Raw genomic sequence first — 11,923 nt, 5'->3', positions numbered from 1 at the left:
TCTTCTTCTGGTCTTTATTTTAGCAGTAAGGTAGCAAAGCTGCGCTCTTCTTCGTAGACATTGAGTTTGGCTGCAGCTGCACACAGTTGCAGCGCCTCCTACAGGAAACTGGTGGAGCTACGCAGAGAACCACGCCGTTCAAAAGCCTTGTTTGGATTCAGGTTTTTATAAAACACTGAGGTCCGGACCTCGGGGTCCTCGGTGGGAGCTACGGTTCTGTGTATAACTGACCAAATAACAGCAAGTTTTGTGTTTTCTAAGTCCAGTTGGCTGTGGTGACTTTCTTGAATTGGATTTTTCAGTACTACGGGAGGAAACTGGAGTAAATCTACACGTTCTGGAAGAACATGCAAACTCGACACAGAAAGGCTCCAGTTGGGACCAGAACCCTGAAAAGCAGCAGTGCTGAAGCCGTGCAGCCCACATTTTCTACTTGTGTGTGTAAATGTAAAAAACTCATCTCCATGCTGGCCTTTTGCACTTATAAGACAGAAAACATGTCATTAAGCCCAAGATTAAAAACTGTAAATATCCAACAGCATGTGTGCAAATCAGACTGTTTTTTTTCTTCAAAGATGCCATTTAGTCATTAAAGACAGATATAAGTGAGTGAGAGAGCGTGCTGAGGCTCATGAATCAGCACTGAGTTGGCCCGTCTGCCCCATGTTGTGTCCCTGACACACTGCGCTGAAACAGAACGCCGTGACCTTCAACCCTGTCATAAAAGACCCCCTGTTGGTTGTTGGCCGCCGGTCGCCATGCTAATGAAGCCGCCTGCTAACCACTGTCATGGAAGGCGAAATTCCCCGTTATAAACACAACCTCCAAGTCTTTTTGTGGAACTGGGACGAGATTGTGCAGGATCTTATGTGTGTCCCTTCGGGTGTGCGTTTGTGATGTTGCAGTTTCTGTATAAATGTTTCTTGTGTGGGCATTTATTGTTCACTGAAATGGGTTTGCATTCATGGTATTGTGTGGACATATGGGTGTGCGCCCATATATATGCACGTGGTTGTGTAGGTGTTAGCACACTGCGGTCAGTATGTCATGCAGCCGGGCTCCAAGGTCGTGCGGGGGTCTGTAATGACCACACAATGATGTTCTTTATGGGTAATAATGCTGATCTGCCCCCTTCCTCTCAGCCCCGTGCCCCGAGACATTTTGACTCAATGATCGCTAAGTTTCGTCACATTCTTGCTGCATCTGTCCTTTATTCTGACATCTCTGCCATCCTGTCGACAGATCGAGAATGTGGACGCCTGCCTCAGTTTCCTGGACGCCAGAGGAGTGAATGTACAAGGGCTCTCGGCAGAAGGTAAGAAGAACAAAACCGTTTGCACCTAAAAATCGGATAAAAACCTCTCTTTAAACAAATCAACAGAGCCACGGGAGACGGGTCTGTCTGATGTATTTCATTTTTCTGACATGGAAATCAGTCAAGCTTCAGTGGGTACCTTTCCAATTCTTCAAACTACCAAACTTTTTCAGGAAAATGGTTTAAGCCTGTTTAAAGACATCCTTCATAGTAATAGAATTGACCACATTAGTGTCTTGACAGAGTTTACAGTTTCTGGATCTTCAGTCTACTTTGTAAAAAAAAAAAAAAAAAAAAAACTCTATTCACTACTTGCAGATTGTTTTCACTCTCCTAACAATAGAGGGTCGTTAGGGTCCTTGTTTGTCTGACTGACTGGGTATCATATAATGTAAACATATAACGTATAATAAACATTTAATTGAGCTTTAGGCCTGATCCCCAGTCAGTTTCACTCCAATCAACACCTGCACTCGTGACCACAGTGGCCCATCAGTGAGTCAGACAAACAAGGACCCTAATGACCCTCTATTGTTAGGAGAGTGAGAACAATCTGCAAGCTATCCAGCTTACATCACATCTCAGCTTTAAAAGCTCAACTCCACTCTCTGTTTCTGAATTGAGAAAGCTCCTCGGATGAGAAGCGAAACGTCTTCAACTACAGAATAGAAGTCCAGTTTTTGTTTTTTAATCTTTTTTTAATTTACCATGGCCTGGATGACTGAGAATCTACACCAGCAAACTCTTTGTTGTACCTTTCATTAAACAAACAAACATTAATTAAAATCAACCAACCATTTACATGAATTAGAATGTCCTATTTACAAAGTGCCCAAGGTTTTATCCCCCTCTTCTTTTTACTAATGACCGCACACTTCTGTCCCCCTTTAAACATGGAAGAGGTGCGTGTCGCCTTGACCTCTCCAACAGAGCAGCCTGACACGCTGACCGGCAGCTCTAAAAACAGCAAAGTGACTGGCTGCGCCTGGAATCTCAAAGTGGGTCTCTGGAAATATGGGCTATTGGGTTACGCTGTCCGTCGCAGCCACCGATGCATTTCATGACCAGCTCCGTCCTGCCCGCCTCTCTCCAGGGGCCGTGCTGAATGACACGGCCACGTCCGCCATGTCGTGCCTAATTGAATCTGCTCAGGCTTTCCTGGCATGCGCGCTCTTTCTGTTTTCTTACAAGATGTGGGAATTAAATAAAGCTGAGTGTTTGATGTGCACGGAGGAACCGAGAGCCCGCTCGCTTGCGTTTTTTCTCTCGTGGGAGGCTGTAAAACAAAATTCCGGAAAAAAAACCCTCATCTTATTGAAAATGGCATTTTCGGGCCCCCCCACACACAAACGTTTCCACTGAGGTTAGAGGCTGTAATAAAATCAAATCAAAGCCTTTATGAGAGAAAAATAAGCGGCGCATAATGCTTTAATTATGATTTTCACCGGAGAGCTCGTGACTAAGATGGGCAACGCATCAGAAGCCGTTTTTTAGCCTAAACGACTCATGTTTTGCACTTCTACCATCCAATACGTTTTGGGTGACTTGCCATGAAATTGCTACATTCAGTCAAGCTCCACAGATGAAACGTCGACCTGCTAAAACCCGAAGATGTGATAACTACCTACAGGAAGTACCGTCTGCCGTTTCCAGCCCTAAGAGCAGGTGACAAGCAGCTCCTGCAGCTGATAATGAGGAAACTGGAAGGTCCTAACAGCAGATCATTAAAGCCATTTTAACTGCGGGGTCTCGGCAATGGAGCGTTCCTAATGGTTTGGAGAACTCAACGTGACCCGCTCGCCACAATAAAGTTTGTCTTGCCTGATCTAAGTGGACGCGTTTCTTGAAGCGTTTGGATTTTTTATTGGCGCCCTTATCCGCTCGTCTGTTTGATTAAAGAGGAATACACACATCATCGGTGTCAGTGTCCTGGTGAGGTTAACCAGGTTTTTGTGGCTGTTGAAAAAGAAGAACGGGAAATGTAACATGAACCGGATAAAAAGACATCAGGTGAAACTCCAACAGTAAAGATTCAACGTTTAATGTACATTTTATTGCATATTATGGCATAAAAGGTCTAAATCAGAGCTCTGCAACCTTTACAATCCAAAGAGCCATTTTGGCCGTTTTGCTCATTAAATAAAACTGGTTTAAAACAGCAAAACGTGCTAAAACGGTGATCGCCAACTGGTGGCTCGCGGGCCACTTCTAGTTCACTGGAAGGTAGCTTTTCTGGCCAGTGGATGTGATCATCCCTAAAAACTTGAAAACTCAAGCTAATTATCTATATTAATTTGTAATTTATTGGCGTTTTTGCATTTTGTGACAATCAGCCTAGAAAGGCTCCAGGTCGGGTGGCTCTTTCTTGCTGAACAGCGACAGCGCTAACCGCTGCGCTGCTGTGCCGCCCTGCTTCAAGAGTCCCTGAGTTACATTTTTGTCCCGAGTTGTGAATGGATAGGGGTCCAGTGTCACACTCCCCCCTTTAAAAATGCAAACAGTGTGGGGAAGAGTCCAGTGGCACCGTAACCTCGTTGGATTTTAACTCAAATATGTCACAGACATTCGGGACATTTCAGGACCTCAGGATATCGTGTCAGCTCATGACAGCCGCAGTACATCAAGTGGTCGAAGCATTAAAACCACGGCCTGTGGTAATGACACGGACCAGCTCATTCCAAAGAATGTCCTGCTGGCAAACTGCCGGTCTTTGTGACGCTCGGCACACACCCCGCGTGCTTCTGAACGGTCGTTCCCTCTTACAGCAACTCAATAAAAGCAAGCCTACACCCTAACTTCGCACAGAAACTACCAGATGGACTGCTGACAATTATCATTAGAGCAGCTTCTCCTTTCATTTATTTTTTTACTCCTATCCTAGTTTGTTTTTTTTATATATTCTGATGTTTCCAAACGTTTAAACTGGCGACACTGAACAGAAAACGTCTCTGTTCCGATTCTTGCAAAGCCTTGATATAAGTGATTGCCTCGGGGTGTTAAGGAAATGGAAAATATCCCCGAGAGGTTAATCTACTCTAATTTTTTTCCCAGTCTCAATAGGCATAGCCATGAATAACCAGACAGGATGTTTGTGCTTCAGCAGATTGGGACTGGACTAAAAGCCCCCTGCGTCAGTGGCTGCCATCTTTGCCCTGCTTCGAGTGCCAGCTCTCGCTGAGGGCGTGATCTCATAAGTCCATTTTACAAATGGGTTTGTTAGCCACAGCTGGCAATTTGTCTGCAGGAGTACGCAGGAGCCTGTTGAATATGAGAATACCACTGCAGAGAAAAGTTACTTGCTTTTAGGAGCTATATTATTGCACGCTAAAAGCAATGAATTAGTTTGTTACCATCAAGGCTGAAAACCTAAGTCCAAGACTTTTTAATCCCCATACTTTGGGTAAGTAATTAAAATCAATGTGCTTTATGTTATCCACGTAGGGCAGCATATTTTAAAATTCTTTTTATGCTGCTCAAAATATAAAGAAATGAACTTGTTGTTAAAAGTAGAGCCTTGTGATAAATATGCAGCACATGTGACGTTTGTGTTGAGTTAAAATGTGGGAAATTTACAGCGTTCTACGACGTACGCATGGCGTAACCTTTCTGCCATTTTTTCTTGATGTAGCATGTTAATGAAATGAATGACAAGTAGGAAATGTTGGTTTTTACGTAGGGACACATAATATGAGCAGAAAACCTTGCACAACCGGGTACCAACAAACACTAGATGTTGTTGGTACTCTTAAAACCTCTTGCTTTTATGTGGTACATATGCCAAAAACAGAGGAATGTGCCACTTATACAAGGCTCAAATGAGACTGATAAGAAACACAAGCAAGTGTATTTTCTTACAGCCCCATATCCCAATATGCTGTAGAAACGCAAAGTCAGATGGGGATAAATGAAAGGGTTAGGCGCTACCGAAACTTGGCGCCAGTTGTGTAAACAACAAAAGTGCTAAGGACAACGTTGGCCCTGTGTTGTTGCTGTTTTTTAAACTTATGGGGATTCTCCTGAGACTTCAGGAAGAGAGGCGCAGGGGAAGAAATGCTCTGGATGCTGCGATTGTTGCGCGGAGTAGGACAGCTGTTATCAGCCGGAGATTTCAGGCTTTACAGGCCTTCAGCTGGGGGACAGACGGCAGAAACGCTGCAGGGTAAGCTAACGCTGTTGTTTCTATTCCTACCTTCGCTCTTTATGCTTCATCTGGTCACACCCACGACCAATGAGTGAACAGGAGCTAAGTTTGCGCCGCCCACGAAGCAGGGCCGGCCCGGCTGGCCCCGACTCCGAAGCAGGGACCAAAGAAGCAGGGACCGGCCTCAAAAAAATGCAGGTGGAAACTCACGCAAAGCAAGCAGAGTAGAGTGGAGCCGAGACCTTTAGAGCCGGTGGAAAAGGGGCATAAGGCCCAGTTTACATGGGGCTGTTTTTCAGTGAAACTGGGACATTTCTGTTGAGCTTCGGCCAATCGTTTACATGACAACAGCGGTCGGATTCTCTGACACTGAACCTTTTTGAACCCGGGTCTCAGAACTTTTTGGGCACTTCCTGTTTCATTTCAAAGGAAGCCACAACTTGCACCACAGCCGGCTACGGTCAATAGCTGTTCTGCGTGTGCATGAGTCGATCAACAACAGTAACAATGGCTGATAGCAGAGTGCCGTTTGTGCCGCTCAACCTTTTCAACGTGTGGCGTCGACCCAACCTCACTGTCGGTCCAAACAAACATGTGTTCACCATTTTGGATGTAACTGCTTGCTGGAGAGACCGGTGACCAGACATGGAACCTACAGCGGATTCAACAGGAACAGGATTACTGTGTACTACCATACAACAATGATTCCAAGGGTTCGATCACATGGAAACAGGGCCTCTAACTGACTCCCCCCCCACACACACAGTATTAATAACAAATGTTTATCAGGTCCTTATTTTGTGGCCAAATGTTATAGTTTTGTTTTTTTGGCTCGCAGACTTCTTATTTATTATCAAATGCAGAATTTCTGTGCTTTCCTTCACTCCTAGATTGCTCAGCTGGGAGTTTTCTTTATGCTAGCAGATGTGTTTGTTTGGATCCATGACAACTGCTGTTCTTCCTAGTGGTGGCTTATTCCTTTTGTTTTGCACTAAATATGGTCCGGATTTTATTGGTTGTATCTTTCCATATAATTTACACTCTTTCTGTAATCTACACCAGATAAAGCTTATGTTTTAACGGTTATTATACAGAAGATTTTGAACGTTTGGTATGCAACAGCTGCTCTTGAGCTCCATCCTCAAGTGGCCTTAGTCAAAAGTCAACATGTGGTTGTTTTATAGTGTTTGAAGAACACAGTACACAGTCTGAAAAACATTTATATTCAGCGGCATAGGACACTTCACTCCTAGACAAAAGAAAAACAACTTCAGTGCCACTTTAACTTGCAAAAAAGACTTTATTCAGTGGCTCAGTAAAGAGCTGATGGAGGTTAAAGCTGCAGAGACGGTGCAGGATAAACTAATTTAACAAAGGATTTTAACCGTCACAGCACGCTACATCTCCCTTCCCTTTCTGTTCGTGCAGAGATCAGGAATGGCAACCTGAAAAGCATCCTGGGCCTCTTCTTCATCCTGTCACGCTACAAGCAGCAGCAGCAGCAGCAGCAGCAGTACTACCAGTCCCTGGTGGAGCTCAGCCAGCAGACAAGCAGCACTGCGCCGTCCACCAGCAGCCTCAAGACACAAGAGATGCAGTCCAGGTTGGTGCTTCTGAAAGTTCATTAATTATCTGTTGGCGTCAGTCTAATTTGGTCTAGACGTCGGCTGATTGTTCGAGGCAAGCTGGCATCCCTGATTTGATTTAGCAAACCAATTACTTTTTTTTAAGGATGCATGTTGTAATAGAGGTCAATTGATTTACTGCTTTTGGATGCTTGATTACATCCACTCCAAGCTTTTATGGAAAAATAAGTTGTGTTGGACACTGAAAATAAAAGATGACCTTTAAAAACGATGTTGCGTCATCTCAAGGTATTCTGAGAGGGATGTGATGAGATGTGTCGATGAGATCGACGTTTCAGATGAAATCAGTTCCTCCTGCGTTTCTCACTTTGATGGAGATCAATAAGATGCAGATCTAATCTCACACAGTAAAGTTATCAAGAAAGCAGTTATATTAGTTTAAAAACTGACAGCACATTCACTCCCACTGAATGTTTAAATGATGTTTTTGTAAATAAAACTACATATTTAATCATGGTACTTATGGTTAATCAGATGTGCCAGGAGGCCTATTTTATTACTGTATGTAAATTAAAATGTCAAAAAATAGCAACAAGACATCAATGTCTTACTTAGGCTAGTTATGAAAGATGTACAGGCCATAAGTTGCGCCTTATGTGTTGCCATTCCAAGCACGTATACGAGTCCAGGTTGGGGGTATCTAGGAGTCTTATGAGTGATGGCAGGATGGAGTGGGACTTCAGGATGGAGTGGGAAAACTGGGGCTTCATCCGCAGCGATGAGGTGGTTGGTCATAAAGAAGGAGCTGAGCCGACACGTGAAGCTCTGGATTTTACTGCTCCGTACATTCCAGGGATCATGAGATCGAAAGACCAAGACCCTGGATATATGCAGCTGAATTGAGCTTCCTCTGCAGGGGTGGCCGATCTCTGCCTTAGAGATCGTGTGAGCAGCTTGAAGTAGAGCCGCTGCTCCTCAGCACTGAAAGGAGTCAGCTGAGGTGGTTCAGGCTGCTGAGTGCCTCCCTCTGGAGCATTTCTGGGCTTGTACCCCCGTGAGGAGACCCCGAGGCAGGCTTTTGGAAGACCTTTGGAATTCCCTTGCCTTTGCCACCCAACCACAAATAAACAAAAGTAGAAGGATGGATGCATGGCCAGCATAGCAACAATTTGTCATCTTAGAGTAGAATCGACTGTGGCACAACTACATTTTAAAGATGTGGACAAAATGTGGCGTTTTACAGTAGAAGTGCCATCACAAACGTAGTAAGGCAGTAAAAAGGCTGAAAATACACAGAGGGTCTGACCCTGTTTGATGTAAATAGACCGAGCGGGCCTTAGAGAAGCATTTAAAAGATCTGAGATGCCATACATGAGCAGCATTTCCCCCGGCCGGATCAGGTTTCTCCCCGCCGCTGTGTGTTTGTGTGTGTCCGTAAAATCAGTGCAGCAGGAGCAGTTAGTCTCAGCACTTAAGGAGAAGCTGGTGAGTAAGACGATACTGTCAACATCTTTAGCTTCACTCTGTTTAGACGAGGAAAGAGGTGGTTGCTGTGGGGGTCAGTGTATCTTGCGTTTGTGTGTCAGAGGTTATTAGAGGCGCAGCTGCCTTCCATTCCCACCCCACCCCCCTGCTGCATCTCCTCTGCGACAGGTGGAAACTGCTCCCACAGCAAACAGCGATACGCTTCGCCGCGTCGCTTGAGCGTGGCGGAGATGTTGGAACGGTGCGTTCTCATTACAGAGGCTGCTCTTAATGTGCAGTGTACAAGAAGCCAGTAAGGAGTCATTTCATGGGGAAATGGTGCACAGACGTTCTGCTCTCATTGTCTCTGCCCTGACCTGGAGGTCGTGTCTGAAAGCTGGGGGTCAAGGGATGTCTCGTGTCTGTCTGTGGTTAAGTAAGCCATTAATCTGTGAATTCTTGGGAACAATTGGCTCTTTGACCTCCTTCGCCATTCTGAGACAGCATGTTTGCAGTACGGTGCAGAAGTCTTAACTCCAATTTATATTTTTGCTCTTAAGAAGCAGTCAGTTGTACTGTATTCTAGGCGGCCCCCACCTTTATGATTTCATCTGCTGGAGTACACTTTAGAAATGAAGATAGGCAGACTCTGACCCGTTTTTTTAAATAAATATAATGTGCAGGGCGGCTGGTATAAATGGCCTTGCAGGGATAAGCCCTCACTAACATTTACAATAAAGATTTGAAAGAAAAGGAAATTTAATCTGATGGGTTCACATTTTGGTGAGGTGTTAGGCCACACCCCCTCAGCCAATGAGAATGGACAGAACTTGACTTCCTCTTTCCTGGTGTTTGCAGAGTGGACCATAGACAATGGTGTGAACTGCACACGTAGCAATGGTTAGCGTTAGCACGAATATAGCAGTTTATTTACTTCCCTGCTCTTTTTTTTCAGTAATGTTTTGGAAGGGGCGTGGCTGAGGGCACGGGCCAAGTAATACTCAAATGGACTAATGGAAAATTGTAGCTTTTGTTTGTTTTTTTTCAAGCAAAAGGACGACCCGTCCAGTGATCTGCAGAGGAGAAATGAAAGCTGAATTGACAGAGGTGTGGAACTTGTGGATTAAACATCTGCAATGGGGCTTTAGTGGGTTTTGACTAAGTATGATCTTCAGAGGTTTTTAGTTTATTCAGTAATTTTTTGGTATGTTGACTTACAAATCATTAAAGCATATAAGGGCTCCTGGGTTCACATAACGGACAACTTGAATTGTTTCAATGAAACATTTTTAAATGATGTCGTTAGAGCAGCTTGTCACATTTGTTTGTTTTATTGTCAGCATTCAGTCAACAGGATAATTGTTAGCCCCCTAATTTGTTTAAATTGGCTTTAAAAACGGGTTTTTATTGCAACATAATGAACTAAAACAGACACTTCTGTATCACAAAACCAGACCACAGACCCAACACAGTTGTTGATAATAAATCTGTAGATGTATACTTCCCTATTTTACAAGTAGTTTAATTGATGTTTGTATGTTGAAGGATATTGACGTTCTCAGTTTGTTCCAATTGTCACCTGTGGTCATGAGCCAAAGAATGAGAAGGTGAGGGAAGAGCTTGGAGTAGAGTTGATGGTCTGCTGCATTGAAAGGAGCCAGTTGAGGAGGTTTAGGCATCTGGTAAAGATGCCCGTTTGGATTCCTTCCAGGGAAAGAGTTCCAAATGTGTCCCGCTGGGAGGAGACCTCAGTTTGGACCCAGGACTCTCAGCTGGCCTGAATGCCTTGGGAGTTCCTGTGAAGGAGCTGGAGGAGGTAGCTGAGGAGATGGAAAGTCTCAGGACCTCCGCTGATGTTGGAGGAAAAACACCTAGAGTAAAAAAAAAAAGGCAATAAAGATTTCTGGTTGCTGCCCTGAAACCCAAGTCCCCTCTAAGTAAAATATCTTAATCTGTAAGGTTTACCTCATGGTACTAAAGAACTGATGATTTTCAAACACTTATATCAGTTTTTATGACCTATATAAGTTGAGTTAACTGTGTGCTGAAATAATCAAACACTGAGGCTTTAATTGGCCCTCTAAAATAAATCCATGCTGTGAAACTAAGATTGCATGACATCTCTAATGGCAGCATAAATCCTACAGATTTCACTGTCTCACATTTAAGTATATGCTGTGCTGATAAACATGCAGAAGAAGACGCTCTGCTCAGATCAGACCAATACTGAACTTTCTGGCCTAAACGCAGGACGCACCATCCCCACTGTGAAACACGGTGGTGGCAGCATCATGCTGTGGGGATTCTTTTCTTCAGCAGGGACAGGGGAACTCGTCAGAGTTGATAGGAAGACGGATGGAGCGAAATACAGGACAATCCAACCTGTTAGAGGTTCACATTCCAGCAGGACAACGACCCAGAGCTACAATGGAATGGGTCAGATCAAAGCATATTTATGGTCTAATGAGCCAAATCCAACTGAGAGTCTGTGGCAAGACTTGGAAATGTCTGTTCAGATGTGCTCCATCTCATCTGACTCAGCTTGAGCGATTTTATAAAGAAGAATGGGCAAAACATGTCCCTAGATGCACAAAGCTGGTAGAGACAAAAAAAACATAATTGCTTCATAATGATGCGCTACTTTGTATGGCTCTGTCACATATTATCACAGTGAAGTACTCTAAAGTGTAACGTGACAAAATGTGGAAACATTCAAGTGGTTTTCAAGCATTTTTAGGGGCACTATGTATGTAAGACAATTCCACAGACTGCGACAAACTTAGGGCGGTCATGATATCCCTGGTGTAGCATCGTCTTGACACGGTTTGAGAAAGTCGTGCCTAGGTGTCGGCATGGTGCGATCATGGGGAAACATGGTGGTAGGAGTAATTGTGAGGGGACAGGAGAGTGTTGCATGGGCACAGGAGAAAAGCAACACCTATTTGGTAAGATTCCAGACTGCCTTTTACACTGAAGGGAGGTTTTCGATATTTGCCCCAATCCAGCTACGTACTAATAGGTTGTGGAGGTCATGGAGGTAAGCGGGGGTCAACATCCAACGTGAAGGGGGCCTTTGTGGAAAGTTTACTGTAAACCAAGTGGAAAAAGCACCAGAACATCTCATAATGCACTTTACAGACCCTCCAGGATGTCGTGAGGTTGCGATCGCAACTATTAATGCAAAATCAAGCAAACCCCGCAAAATCACAACTTTTTGCAACTTTGCTCAAAACACCGCAACTTTAACCCAATATTTATTGTTTCTAAAGTGATTCGCCACCGTTTCTGCGGTCTAGTCTCTTCTTTGTGGGTTTGTGTAGCGAGGAATACAAAATAAGCCCAAATAACTCAGGAAGAAGACACGTGACGTCACTTCCTGTTAACATCAGAATGCCGGGAGCGTGCAGGAGCAGCGAC

The 11,923-nt window shown here is 44.3% G+C and overlaps 1 protein-coding gene across 16 annotated transcripts in view; it reads left to right on the top strand.

Annotated features, from left to right (window-relative positions):
- Positions 1-11,923, top strand: part of nav3 (neuron navigator 3) — a 316,388-nt gene that overhangs the window by 201,827 nt on the left and 102,638 nt on the right. For 15 of the 16 annotated variants that reach the window (XM_025009451.2, XM_025009452.2, XM_037977317.1 and 12 more), the window contains 2 exons: positions 1,243-1,315; positions 6,885-7,059. In XM_025009451.2, the coding sequence (XP_024865219.1) occupies positions 1,243-1,315; positions 6,885-7,059 (248 nt within the window). Of the gene's footprint in view, positions 1-1,242; positions 1,316-4,331; positions 4,716-6,884; positions 7,060-11,923 lie in introns of those variants that run through there. The other variant, XM_025009454.2, reaches the window with a different exon arrangement.

This window comes from Kryptolebias marmoratus, linkage group LG1, assembly GCF_001649575.2.
Source record: "Kryptolebias marmoratus isolate JLee-2015 linkage group LG1, ASM164957v2, whole genome shotgun sequence".
Taxonomy (NCBI): domain Eukaryota; kingdom Metazoa; phylum Chordata; class Actinopteri; order Cyprinodontiformes; family Rivulidae; genus Kryptolebias; species Kryptolebias marmoratus.
This window is presented reverse-complemented; position numbering and strand designations above follow the sequence as displayed.